Source organism: Pelophylax lessonae, assembly GCF_965119305.1.
Source record: "Pelophylax lessonae genome assembly, chromosome: 3".
Lineage (NCBI taxonomy): Eukaryota > Metazoa > Chordata > Amphibia > Anura > Ranidae > Pelophylax > Pelophylax lessonae.
Window position 1 is genome coordinate 248,686,188 of NC_138770.1, and position 14,059 is coordinate 248,700,246.

The window sequence follows — 14,059 nt, forward strand, 5'->3', positions numbered from 1 at the left end:
GCCCCCCCGCCCGCAGACCCCCACAACCACTGGCCACGGTTGTGGGGTGAGGCCCTTGTCCCCATTACAATCAGCTGGTAGCGGGAAAGCCTACTGACAGCTGATGAGTATTCTGTTGTTAATGACACGGTGGCCGGCTTTCCCGGCACGCTGCTTAGCGATCAGCTATTAGTCAAAAAAAAGCCTGGGATTCCCCTGACCCCCCAAGCTGTTTTTTGACAAATACCATGTGATACAGCCAGCAAAACCCTGATTGTATTTATCAAAATTTTTTTTCACTCTCTAGTCCGTTTGTGAATTGGACTTAAGAACTTTTTAAGCAATATTTAAATGTTTTTTTTTCGGTAAATACTGCATAATCGTTATTTATTTATTTTTGTGAATGGGACTTAATTTACCACATGCAATAATTTATGCAAATGAGTAACATGATACCCTTACCACATGTGGTAAAGCTTAGTGAGCGCCAATGTCAGGATGTCTGTCTGCCACCTGAAGCTTAGTAGAAATTAGGTGATGCAACAGGACAAGGACTCTACGCATCAAGGTAAATCCACCACAGACTGGCTTTAGAAAACGAAAATGTGCCTTTTGGAGTGGCCCAGTCAGAGCCCAGACATTAACCCCATAGAGATGTTGTGGAATGACTTCAAGCGAGCCGTTCGCACCATACTACAAATGTGTCTGAGTGAAGTAGATTTGTAAAGAGAAATTGTCAAACCAGTGTAAATGGAAGTTCCCACTTGTAGAGAGACAATCCAGGAGAGACTGTCAATGGCGGTATTCCTGTATATCTAAATACTCATGGCAGCCCAGAAGTACAGATACATTTTATTTAGAAAATTTTAAAAACACACTCACAATCGGTAAGTAATCTCGAGCATTATTACAAACCAAGGGACGCCATAATGAGTTCCACCTGCGTTCCAGGAAAGCGGAAGTGGCGTGTCATGTATGATTCCCTCCCTACGCGTTTCGTCAGTGTGCGTCTGACGTCATCAGGGAAAAGATATGCCTGTGCTCAAATCCCAATAGCTTGTACATGTATTTGAACTATCAGGTGCTAAATGGGTTTGACCACATAGTAACACTACAAATTCTGGATAGACCCTCTGCACACTGCTACACCCCTTCCAGCAAACTATGCAATGAAAAACAGGGATACTCAGTTCACGTATTTGCAACACATGTTTAAGCTGACCTACTGCATCAAAGTAATCCTTCTTCTGGCCAGTCCTACACTGCCTTGCCACTGCAAATGCTCCGGTGCACACCATGCCAACATGGGGCATAAAGACCCAAGGTGGGGGAGAGCAACTAGGTGCAGATCTGGTCACTGACCTGAGTTACAGCAAAGAAAATATAGACCTGTACTCAAATACCAATAGCTTGTTCATGTATTTGAACTATCAGGTGCTAAAGGGGTGTGACCACATAGTAACACTACAAATTCTGGATAGACCCTCTGCACACATGTATTTGTGTGCATCTAAACATGTATTGCAATGTGAACTGAGTATCCTGGTTTTTCATTGCATAGTTTGCTGGAAAGGGTGTAGCAGTGTGCAGAGGGTCTATCCAGAATTTGACGTCACCAGGGGTTAACAGGACAGGTTCCACTCAGAACAGGCCTCGCCATGGTCGACCAAAGAAGTTGAGTGAACGTGCTCAGTGTCATATCCAGAGGTTGTTTTTGGCAAATAGAGGTATGAGTGCTGCCAGCATTGCTGCAGAAGTTGAAGGGGTGGGGGGGGGGGGGGTCAGCCTGTCAGTGCTCAGACCATACGCTGGCGGCAACCGGGTGAGGAGTATAAAGACAAGTCTGTCTTGCCTACAAGCATGGTGGTGGGAATGTCATGGTCTGGGGCTGCATGTGTGCTCCTGGAACTGGGGAGCTACAGTTCATTTAGGGAACCATGAATGCCAACATGTACTGTGACATACTGAAGAAGAGTATGATCCCCTCCCTTCAGAGACTCGGCCGCAGGGCAGTATTCCAGCATGCTAACGACCCCAAACACACCTCCATAATGACTACTGCCTTGCTAAAGAAGCTGAGGGTAAAGGTGATGGACTGGCCAAGCATGTCTCCAGACCTAAACCCTACTGAGCATCTGTGGGGCATCCTCAAATGGAAGGTGGAGGAGTGCAAGGTCTCTAACATCCACCAGCTCTGTGATGTCATCATGGAGGAGTGGAAGAGGACTCCAATGGCAACCTGTGAAGCTCTGGTGAACTCCATGCCCAAGAGGGTTAAGGCAGTGTTGGAAAATAATGGTGGCCACACAAAATATTGACACTTTGGCCCAATTTGGACATTTACACTTAGGAGTGTACTCACTTTTGGCGGAGTCACCAGCGTCGACGTCACAAGCCGGATTGAACGTACTGCTTTTCAGCGGTTGTTGGATTTCTCATTGAAGGTCCTTTATGCTCTTATATGTGGTGAGTGCACCTAATTTTAAATAAATTTTATGTTGGAACATACTGCACCATGGTCTTTCCCTGTCTTTACATTTCATATCTGAGAGGGACGCTACATGGTTGATCCTGTCCTTGGGAGGCGAATTATGGATCCTGGGAGCTTCTACTGACACTTTCTGGAGCTGACCATCCTGAATTGAGCAAAAGCGTTTGGCGACCAGTGTGAGAGCATTGGTCACCTGTATTTGGTAAGAGGCCATTTGGTTACTTTACGTGTGGTGGAGGTTCTCACTATTCCAGTACCAAGTTGACGGATTTCTTCACTTACCATGGTGTTTTTGGTGGATTGGACTGTTCCACAATATTATCCTTAATTGAACTTGTGTTCCTACAGTACACACACAGGATTTAATTTACAGCGCTGCATTTTATATTTCACTCACTTTTGTTGCCAGCGGTTTAGACATTAACCACTTAAGCCCCGGAGGATTTTCCTGCTAAACGACCAGGGGGTATTTTGCGATTCGGCACTGCGTGACTTTAACAGACAATTGCACGGTCGTGCGACGCTGAATCTAAACGAATTTGGCGTCCTTTTTTTTCCCACAAACAGAGCTTTCTTTTGGTGGTATTTGATCACCCGTGCGATTTTTACTTTTTGCGCTATAAACAAAAAAAGAGCGTACATTTTGCAAAAATAACAATATTTTTCACATTTTTTTATATGAAATTCCCCAAAAAAAATGTAAAAATCAAAATTTTTTAAAATTTTCGGCCAATTTGTTTTATGCTACCTATGTTTGGTAAAAAAAAAATCGCAAAAAGCATATTTTGATTGGTTTGCGCAAAAGTTATCGCGTTTACTAACAAAGGGAAAGATTTCTGTCATTTTTGGTATTTTTTTTTTTAACGTGTAATGGCGGCGATCTGCGATTTTTTTTGCGGTACTGCAACATTGGGGCGGACAGATCGGACCCTTGACTGACATTTGTGACACTTTTGGGGTTACCAGTGACATTTCTACAGTAATCAGTGCTATATATATGCACTGTTACTGTAAAAATACACTGGTAGTGAAGGGGTTAACTTTATTTGGGAGGGAGGGGCTGTGTGTGTCCCTAGGGGCGTGCTTTCTACTGTGATTGGCTGTGGCTTGAGCTGTAAGGACACTGATCAACGGATCTACATAGTAGATCCATGTGATCAGTGTTTTTACAGCGAGGAGAATGACAGGTGGCTTGTTTACACAAGCAGCCTGACATTCTTCCTCTCCCCCGCCGATCCCTGAGTGACCGGCGGACATCGGGTCCGCTGGTCACACGCGCGGGGGGGTCCGTGACCGCGCGGGAGTGGGAGCGCGCCTCCGCGGGCACGCGCTCGCTCCCCAGAGCCTCACAGGCGAGCGACGTAGATCTACGTCACTCTGCCTGTGAGGGGCTGACTGCCGCAGTAAATATACTGTGAGCAGTCGGCAAGCGGTTAATGGCTGTGTGTTGAGTTATTTTGAGGGAACAGCAAATTTACACTGTTATGGCCCGTACACACGATCCGAAAATCGGACGAAAATTAACGCTTGTGAAAGGATCGGACGATAATCGGATCGTTAGTACACAGCTTACGAGAGGCGATCACGACAGTTCACCCGATATTATCCGGTCGTGCAAGCATAAAAATTTTGATCGTATTATAACACATCGTACGATAATCGTATTATCAGTATGTTGTTCGTCCGAAAAAAATGGTGAGCAGTAGACAGCGCATGAGCAGTAGACATCATTTTCCCCTCACACGCTACAGCGTGGTTACGCATACCGGAAGCTAAGAATTATCGTCCGAGAAAATTCGTATCGTGAGTAACCTCTCCCGTTTAGAGAATATTATTGAGAGCTGCTAGAATCCGAAAAAAAACGGATGGAACGTCGCCCGATTTTCGGATCGTGTGTACTGGGCATTAGGGCTCTTTCACGCAGTCCGCCTCCGTAGGTGGATCCGTGCTGCCCAGCAGGGGATCGTAAACACAGATCCCTGCTGAGCAGAAAGGTGACATCTCCCTCTCTGCTCTGTGTGTGGAGAGGGAGGTGTCAGAGCCCCATGCATCTCTATCGGGGAATCGGATGAGAGCGGATCGCCTGTCTGCTCTCATCCGATCCCATCCGATCCCATCCCCTGGACGGATGGAAAATAGGGTTTCCATCCATCCGGATTTCACGGACAGGATCGGATACGAATGGCAGCGGATGTCAGCGGACATGTCTCCGCTGACATCCACTGCCCCATAGGGATGCATGGAGCATCCAATCAGATCCGCCTAAAAAACTGACAGGCGGATCTGATCGGAGCGCTCGTGTGAAAGGACCCTTATACAAGCTGTACACTCAGTACTTTACATTGTAGCAAAGTGTCATTTATTCAGTGTTGTCACATTAAAATACAGTAAAACCTTGGTTTGAGAGTAACTTTGTTTAAGAGCGCTTTGCAAGACAAGCAAAATTTTCAAATAAATTTTGACTTGATATACAAGCGATGTCTTGATATACAAGTAGCCTCAAGTCACAGCTGAGTATAAAAGAGAATAGAGGTGCCTCTAAGTGTAGCAATATGGTTAAATTTAATGAAGGTACAACATTTAGCAACTCACATGGTTGATGATTGGAACAGGCACATCTAAGGATGCAGGCATCAGGGGTAAAGCTGTCCACATAGGACCAACCTCCGCACCGCCATCTACGTCATCCTTTCCATGCTGCCCCTTGCTTTCAGATTGCTTTACTGCATGGTGGTCTTCCCGGTCAGGATTACAGACTGGCAGCTGGCGGTGCAGAAGATAGTCTATGTGGACAGCTTTACCCCGGATGCCTGCATACTTAGATGTGCCTGTTTTATTCATCAACCATGTGAGTTGCTAAGTGTTGTACCTTCATTAAATGAAACCATATTGCTACACTTAGAGGCGCCTGTCTTCTCTTTTATACCCTGTAGCTCCTGCTGGATTTGGCTTCCAATCCCCTTGTGGAAGCGGCTATTTGTGGATGGAAATTTTATGGTTATATAACCTATCACAATGCTATAATCTTTTTATATGGACTATAAATTGAAGGATTTATGAATAAATGGTTGTGGAACGAATCATCTGAGTTTCCATTATTTCTTATGGGGAAATTCGCTTTGATATAAGAGTGCTTTGGATTACAAGCATGCTTCAGGAACGAATTATGCTCGCAATCCAAGGTTTTACTGTATATAATAAAATATTTACAAAAAATGTGAGGGGTGTACTCACTTTTGTGAGATACCGTACCTATGGGACTGTTTCACTTTTTCTATAAATGAATCTTTGTGCACTTTATTTCACTTGTCACTTTATTTTATGGTCATCAAAGTCTAATTTGTTGTTAGATATTTCTTCACTGAGAGTGCGGTCAATTCCCTTCTGTTTTTTACTTTATGATGTGCCGCTTTCATTATATCTTTTATGTCATTTTTTTGTATTCTTAGATTTTTTTTGCATTTTTGGAATTTTATTTGGGTATCTGTGCAGGTGTAGGGGTATTTATTTGCTCACAAAAGAGAAGTGATCCTGCAACACATAAAGTCCAGATGAATCCTCGGCATTAGTTTCCTCTGAGCCGAATATATTGTTGATGTATATGGAATATTGGGTGTTATTCCTATTCAGGCCGTCTGTATTTAGGCCTTATATACTAAAGTCTGTCCGGCCGTCATTTCTTTTAGTTATTTCCATCCCTGGCCTCTTGGCAATGACTCTGTTGACTGCGGTTGCCATTGAGACAGAAGAAGCTCCAGAGCTTTCTGCATGAGTGTGACCGGCCAATCAGGATCGTGGCAGCGGGTCATGTGAGGCGGCGGCGTATTATACACGGTGCAGCAGGCTGCTGGGATTAGTTCAGAGCTAAGCTGGACTCGGTGCTGGAGGACAAGTGGGAAAATGTTTGGGAGCCTACTCAGAGACTTCGACGAAGACCCGTTCTTTTCGTGAGTCCTTTACATGTCTAACCACACGGTCTGTACTGTGTCTCATGCTGCTGTGGGACTATAACCCCCTGCATCCTGCCTTAGCAAGTTGCAGCCTGTATGTGTGTGTAGGATAACTCTGACCTCATTTTATGCCATTTGTGGAAGTGTAAAGGAATATAATGAAGTTTATAACTGTCCTTTGCTTCTTTTACTGTAATTCCTGCAATTTAGTGTAAAAGCTTTCTTATGCAGCTCACTGTACCGCGTCATAATACATAAAACTGAAGTGTCATTATGTGACGCTTCAATAAAGTTGAAAAAAAAAAAAAAGTAAATTGGCTCGCATTGAACACCTGGCAAAGCATTGTCCCCCCCCCCCCCCGCCCCCCACAACGGGCATCAGCACGCATGTGTTTCAGGCTTCATTCATACGGCTGTAATCATGTTACAGATCTTATTAGACTCGTGTTTTCTAGGAGAAAATCTGCATAAAATACTTGTGTATGGATGCGTTTAAACGCGTAAAGGCATGTATGCGTACATAATGATTTGCTTGCTTCCCCTTTGTTTATACTTTAATTTATGCGTTTATATGCCTAAGCATGTAAAGCGCATTTTCTTGGATGCAGATTTTTTTGGGGATTTTGTGTTGCAGATCATGCCTGTGTAAATGGCTCCATTGAGAACAATGTGACTGTGTTCAGATCCATAATTCAAGTGTTTGTTGCCTCAACATTTCATATTCTTGATATGTGCTTGCTGTACCGTGTACTTTTATGAAAAAGTATCCTGTTCTCTCTATATTGCTTCTTTTTTTTTTTTTGTGAAATCCCTGGTGTTCCTGCCAGCTTCTCTGCTGCTTTTCTATTAAAAACTGACCACACTAAGCAGAAGAATACAACGTGGTCAGTTCTTTAGCTATGTTGGGATCTCAGCCTGCTCTCCTCCAATGATCAGACTTGTCCTAAACTCCCCCTCCTGCCTGCACAGTCTTTCCCTAAGAAGCTCAATGGCCTGTTCTCCCCCCCCGCCCCCTTCCTGCACAACCTTGCCCTAAGAAGCTATATGGACTGTCCCCCCCCCCCCCCCCAGAACAGAGGTATTGTAAATGGTAATATATATATAAAAAAAAGGCATTTATAAATATATAGTTCTTTGCCTTTCTTTTGACTGAATAGGTTGTTTTGCAAGGTGATCATTTTTACAGTCCCTTTTAAAAATATGCTTGTAAAGGCGGTTCCCCGGGTTACAAACATCCGACTTCCAAATGACCCATACTTCCAAACGGAGGGAGACAACAGCAGTGGGAGGAAATCCACCCAAAGGAAGGGAAATTTACTCCTGTAAGAGTTCTCCTGGGAAAAAGGTGTGTGATGGGAGTCACTTTTGTTGGGGGGGGCCTGTGGAACCCAGCTTACCCTAGAGAGGTTGGGAAATCCCTGTCTCAGGTCCCTAGGCCCCTCTTATGTGTAAGTCACCCTGTGTCTATTAAGGGCACTGGGTGGCCAAGAAAATAATGGACCCTGAAAATATGGTTTGGATTACTCAAATGGGACAGAAATATTTGTCAACAATATATCTCGAAGAATATATGAAGACTCTGGGACTCTAGGCCTAGCTGCCTATTGCCAATAAGGCTTCACACAGTCAGACTCCTAGCAGATGCTAATATCACCAGCTCAACCACCTGTCTTCCACACATCCCAATTATGCTGATTTACTCTGTGTTTACACTTATAATAATGTGGATTGTATTTTGTTTTAGCCTTGTTGCCGGCAGTCTGGTCTTTCAGACAGGTTTAAGTGTGCTGAGTTATTTAGCATGTTAATAATAACCTTGTCTAGAAGGGATTAGCCATGAGTCAACTGTACCTTGTTATCTAACCATTGTGTGATGTTTTAGGTAAATATTCGGGTCATTGTTCATGTAGTGACTGACCTACTTCTCAAGTGTATAAAAAGTCTGTTTCTTGTTCAATAAAGAGTTAGTTGTTTTCAGATACATACAAGCTAAATTCAGGCTAGTTTTGTATGTAGGGCGGCTGGAATATCCGATACAGTATCCAGTATGTTCCAGACTGGAGGAAACCGTATACTGATGGAAGCCCACAAACACAGCGTGGGTCGCGTTTCCGTTACAGGTGTCTCCACTGAAGCTTTATCCCCAATCCTTGTTTCCACAACAACCCAAAATTTTCAAAATCCAATTTTCATAGGGACAGAGAAAGTGAGGTGAAATCTTCTGAACAGGGGCACAGACCGCAAAACAAACATTGCAGGGGTGTTACCTGTCCTTATGCGATCCAAAAAAAACGTAAAAATGATTTTTTTGGCTGAAACTACACTTAAAAAAAAAAAATGTACCTGTTTCGACTTACAAACAAATTCAACTTAAGAACAAACCTACAGACCCTATCTTGTTTGTAACCTGGGGACCGCCTGTATATGCCTATTATATGGCCATGTGAATGAGACCCTAGTTTGCACTTCTGAATAAGCCCTGCGTTGTGTTTAAAGCGGAACTAAACCAATCGATTTAGGGCCAATTCACACTATGTGCAGTGACAGACATTTTGCTGCATGGTAAACCGTCTGTCACCCCAGGGACACAGGAAGCAATTGTTTCCTATGTGTCCCATTCACACTTAGTTCTGAGCTAAAATGCAGGCATGCTGCATTTTATCGCAGCGCACCAGCCAGGATCCCACTGCAATGTCAGCCAGCACATTGCAGCACCTGACATTGCATTGAATGAAGTGTTCATTTTGTACACTTCAGATAAAGCTGAAACACAGAAAAAAATAAAATAAAAATGGACTACTTGAACTGTGCACCAACCTTCTGCCTAGCCAGCTGGCTGATTCTCAGAACAATTACAATCAAGGCATGTTGGGGATGATAACGGTCATGGCTGTGCTGTATGGTCTTGGCCACCGTGCTGCAGTTCAGTTTCAGGGTCTTGCCAATCTTCTTATAGCCTAGGCCAGGGGTGTCAAACTCCATTTCATCGTGGGCCGCATCAGCATTATGGTTGCCCTCATAGGGCCAGTTGTATCTGTAAGATTAGATGTCCAGAGCACCCCACACCCCCTTACGCCCTTACATGAGATTTTAAGAGCCCCCCCCCCCCACCATCAGAAATCAAGAGTCATCCACCCTTCCTTACATCACGATGCACCCCCTTACCTTGTGCTGCTGCCAGGAAGAAGATGCGAGTGGATCTGGGAAGAAGTGCAGGGTCTAGAGGAGAACCAGAGGAGGGCTGGAGTCAGCTTCTAGAATCTGCTAAATGCTGAGACCAGGGGAGGCAAAGGCAAGGTGGTGTTGTGGCTGCACAGAGAGGTGCAGGATCTGTAGAAGGAGTTCTGCCCTCCTCTCTGCTGCGGACTGCTGAGAAGGGGGTGGGGGGTGGGCAAACATGAGCCTTTCTACAGTTGCACAGAGAAGTGCAGGATCTGGCAAAGGAGTTCTGTTCTCTCTGCTGCTGGCTACAGAAACAAGGTGGGGCAGAGACAAGGGAAGGGGGGGGGGGGCGGCGGTACCGCAGCTGCAGGAGAGGGGCAAGGGCCACATAAAATGGCCTGGGGGGCCTCATTGACACCTGTGGCCTAGGCCATGTCTTTATATAGAGCAACAATTCTTTTTTTTTTTTTCAGATCCACAGTGTTCTTTGCCATGAGGTGCGAACTTCAAGTGGCCAGTATGAGAGAGTGAGAGCGATAACACCAAATTTAACACACATGCTCCCCATTCACACCTGAGACCTTGTAACACTAACGAGTCACATGACATCAGGGAGAGAAAATGGCTAATTGGGCCCAAGAAGTGGAAGAAAACTCTAGTGGCAACCTGTGAAGCTCTGGTGAACTTAAGGCAGTGCTGGAAAATAATGGTGGCCACACAAAATATTGACACTTGGCCCAATTTGAACATTTACACTTAGGGGTGTACTCACTTTTGTTGCCAGCGGTTTAGACATTAATGGCTGTGTGTTGAGTTATTTTGATGAGACAGCAAATTTACACTGTTATGCCCCATACACACGTGCAGATTATCTGCAGACTTTTGTCTGCAGACTTACCTTTTCTATGTAGTGCAAGGGCCTGCCGGATTGCATACAAATTGAAAGTGTTTAGGTTTGACCTCATATTATATGGTTTTGGTAAGTCTGCAGACAAAAGTCTGCAGATAATCTGCACGTGTGTATGGGGCATAAGTCCCGGTTCACACTACCGTGACTTGTCAGGCGACTGGTCAGCCTGACAAGTCGCGGTCCATTCTGTGCTACGGGAACCGTTCTAATAGGAGCGACTCAAGTCGCTCCGACTTAGAAAATAGTTCCTGTACTACTTCGGGGTGACATCGGAGAAACTTGCATTGACTTCCATTATGTGAAGTCCGTGCAGGTCGCGCCAAAGTCGCGGTGCACGCGACTTCACTGGTCGCCCCCCCGAAGTTGGATCGTTATAGTGTGAACCGACACTTATACAAGCTGTACATTCACTACTTTACATTGTAGCAAAGTGTCATTTCTTCAGTGTTGTCACATGAAAAGATATAATAAAATATTTATAAAAATGTGAGGGGTGTACTCACTTTTGTGAGATACTGTACATGCATACATACTTTTAAAGCAAATATGTTGTCTTTTAAAAAAAAGAGCAAATACCCCACGATGTATGATTACTTCCAGAAGGCAGAACATCATTTTTTTTTTTTTTTTTTTTTGTGCTTCTAATTTAGTTTTACTTTTGTAAAGGGCCTAACTTCAGGGAATTCTACCAGCTGCCATTCGTTTATGTAGCAAGATCCTTAAAGGCTCCGTTCACACTAGTGAAACTCCATAGTCTACTTTGGAGTGTGACTTCTAGTGCAGCAACCTATTCAGTCACTGTGATGTGAAGTCACAAAGTTTGGAATGGGTGCCATTGAAATCAATGGGCTGTGACATTTTGTCCAACTAGTGTGAACTGAGCCTCATTGACCATTTATGTTTTTTTTTTATCAGGTGGGTACAATCAAATTCTAGGTGTCATCTTTAACCACTTGCCTACAGTGCACTTTCACCCCCTTCCTGCCCAGACCGATTTTCAGCTTTCAGCGCTCTCACACTTTGACTGAGAATTACTCAGTCATGCAACACTGTACCCATACAAAAATTGTGTCCTTTTTTTCACACAAATAGAGCTTTCTTTTGATGGTATTTGATCAATACTGGGTTTTTTATTTTTTGTGCTATAAATAAAAAAAGACTGAAAATATCGTGAAAAAACGCATTTTTCTTTGTTTCTGTCATAAAATTTTGCAAATTGGTCATTTTTCTTCACAAATTTTGGCCAAAATTTATACTGCTACTTATCTTTGGTAAAAATAACCCAAGTAAGTGTATATTATTTGGTCTTTGTGAAAGTTATAGAGTCCACAAGCTATGGTGCGAATCATTGAAAAATGATCACACTTGCTCACACCTGATATACTGAAGGCCTATCTCATTTCTTGAGACACTAAAAGGTCAGGAAAGTACAAATACCCCCCAAATGACCCTTTTTTGGAAAGTAGACATTCCAAGGTATTTAATAAGGGGCATGGTGAGTTTTTTGAAGTTGTAATTTTTTCCCACAATGCTTTGCAAAATGAAGTTTTTTTTTTTATTTATTTTTTTTACAAATTGCCGTATTAACAGGTTATTTCTCTCACACAGCACATGTATACTTGCAACTACACCCCAAAACACATTCTACTACTCCTCCTGAGTATGGCGATACCACATGTGTGAGACTTTTTCACAGCCTGGCCACATACAGAGGCCTAACATCCAAGTAGCAGCGTCCGGCATTCTAGGAGCATAAATTACACATATAATTTCCTGACAACCTATCACACTTTTGAAGGCCCTGGAGCACCAGGACAATGGAAACCCCCATAAAATGACCCCATTTTGGAAAGCAAACAGCCCAACGTATAATTTTTGAGGCATAATGAGTCTTTTGAATATGTCATTTTTTTCCACAAGTTTTTGGAAAATGTGGAAAGAAAATGAAAACTCATTTTTTTTACACAAAGCTGTCCATTTATGCAATATTTCTAACACATAGCATGTACATAGCAAAAATTGCACCCCAAAATACATTCTGCTATTCCTCCTGAGTATGGCGATACCACATGTGTAACACTTTTTCACAGCCTGGCCACATACATAGGCCTAACATCCAAGTAGCGCTTTACACAAAGTTGTCCATTTATCCACTTTAAGACTAGGCCTATTTTTGACACTTGGTGTTTACAAGCTAAAATAATTTTTTTTTGCTAGAAAACTACTTGGAACCCCCAAACATTATATATATTTTTTTTTAGCAGAGACCCTAGAGAATAAAATGGAGATCGCTGCAATATTTTTTATCACACCATATTTGCGCAACAGTCTTCCAAATGCGATTTTTTTTTTTTAAAACAATTCACTTTTTTGAACTAAAAAATAAGAAATCAGTAAATTTAGCACAATTTTTTTCCATAATGTGAAAGATAATGTTACGCCGAGTAATTAGATACCCAACATGTCATGCTTCAAAATTGCGCATGCTCACAGAATGGTGCCAAACATTGGTACTTAAAAATCCCCATAGGCAACATTTTAAAAATTTCTGCAGGTTACTAGCTTAGAGTTACAGAGGAGGTCTAGGGCTCAAATTATTGCTCTCGCTCTAACGATCGCGGCGATACCTAACATGTATGGTTTGAACACCGTTTACATATGTGGGCGGGACTTGCGTATGCGTTTGCTTCTGCGCGCGAGCTAACGGGGACAGGGCACTTTAATTTTTTTTTTTTTTTTCCTATTTATTTTATTATTTTTTTTATTTTTACACAGTTTAAAAAAAAAAAATGTTTTGATCATTTTTATTCCTATTACAAGGAATGTAAACATCCCTTGTAATAGAAATAGGCATGACAGGTCCTCTTTATTGTGAGATCTGGGGTCAAAAAGACCTCACACCTCACAACTACACTAAAAAAGAAAAAAAAAAAAAAAATTGTTGAAAGAGAAAAAAAAAAAAAAGCGGCCCTTTAAACCGGTTGCTAGGCAACATCTTTTGACATAGCTCCGGTCCTCCAAGACCATAGAGTCGAGTTAGGGTCATCTTGCCCTCACTCGACTTCCTGTCTCTGAGGATCCGGGACCGGATAGTTTTCCCCGCTGCTGGCGGGTCCGGTAAGCTGGGAAAACGTCTGGGACGCGGCAGGAGGGGGGGGGGGGCACCTCTTCCCCCTGCACCGTAAGGGTAATTCCGCGGCGAATCTGCCACTGGGACCACCCTTATCTGAAAGCCGACTGCCCACGGTTTCAAAAAATACCGGGGTTATGGGGGCTATCTGCTGCCATAAACCCAGTATTTAGCTTTTAATGGCCGACGCATATAGTCGTTAGGCGGTCAGTAAGTGATTGCATGTATATGGCAAACAGGTGGCGATGACTGACGGGGTGACATGTGACGATGATTGATGGGGTGTCAAGTGACGATCACTGATGGGGTGTCAAGTGACGATGATTGATAGGGTGACAGATGACGATGACTGATGGGGTGACGGTGATTGATGGGGTGACAGGTGACGGGCGATGGTCACTGATGGGTGACGGGCGATGGTGCACGGCGGTACTCTC

At 43.5% G+C, this 14,059-nt stretch overlaps 1 protein-coding gene across 2 annotated transcripts in view; it reads left to right on the forward strand.

The window, feature by feature from the left end:
* Positions 1 to 6,289: 6,289 nt before the first annotated feature.
* Positions 6,290 to 14,059, forward strand: part of MLF1 (myeloid leukemia factor 1) — a 181,615-nt gene continuing 173,845 nt past the window's right edge. For both annotated transcript variants that reach the window (XM_082248600.1, XM_082248601.1), the window contains exon 1: positions 6,290 to 6,417. In XM_082248600.1, coding sequence (XP_082104726.1) covers positions 6,371 to 6,417 — 47 coding nt within the window. In that variant the 5' untranslated portion in view covers positions 6,290 to 6,370. The remainder of the gene's footprint in view (positions 6,418 to 14,059) is intronic.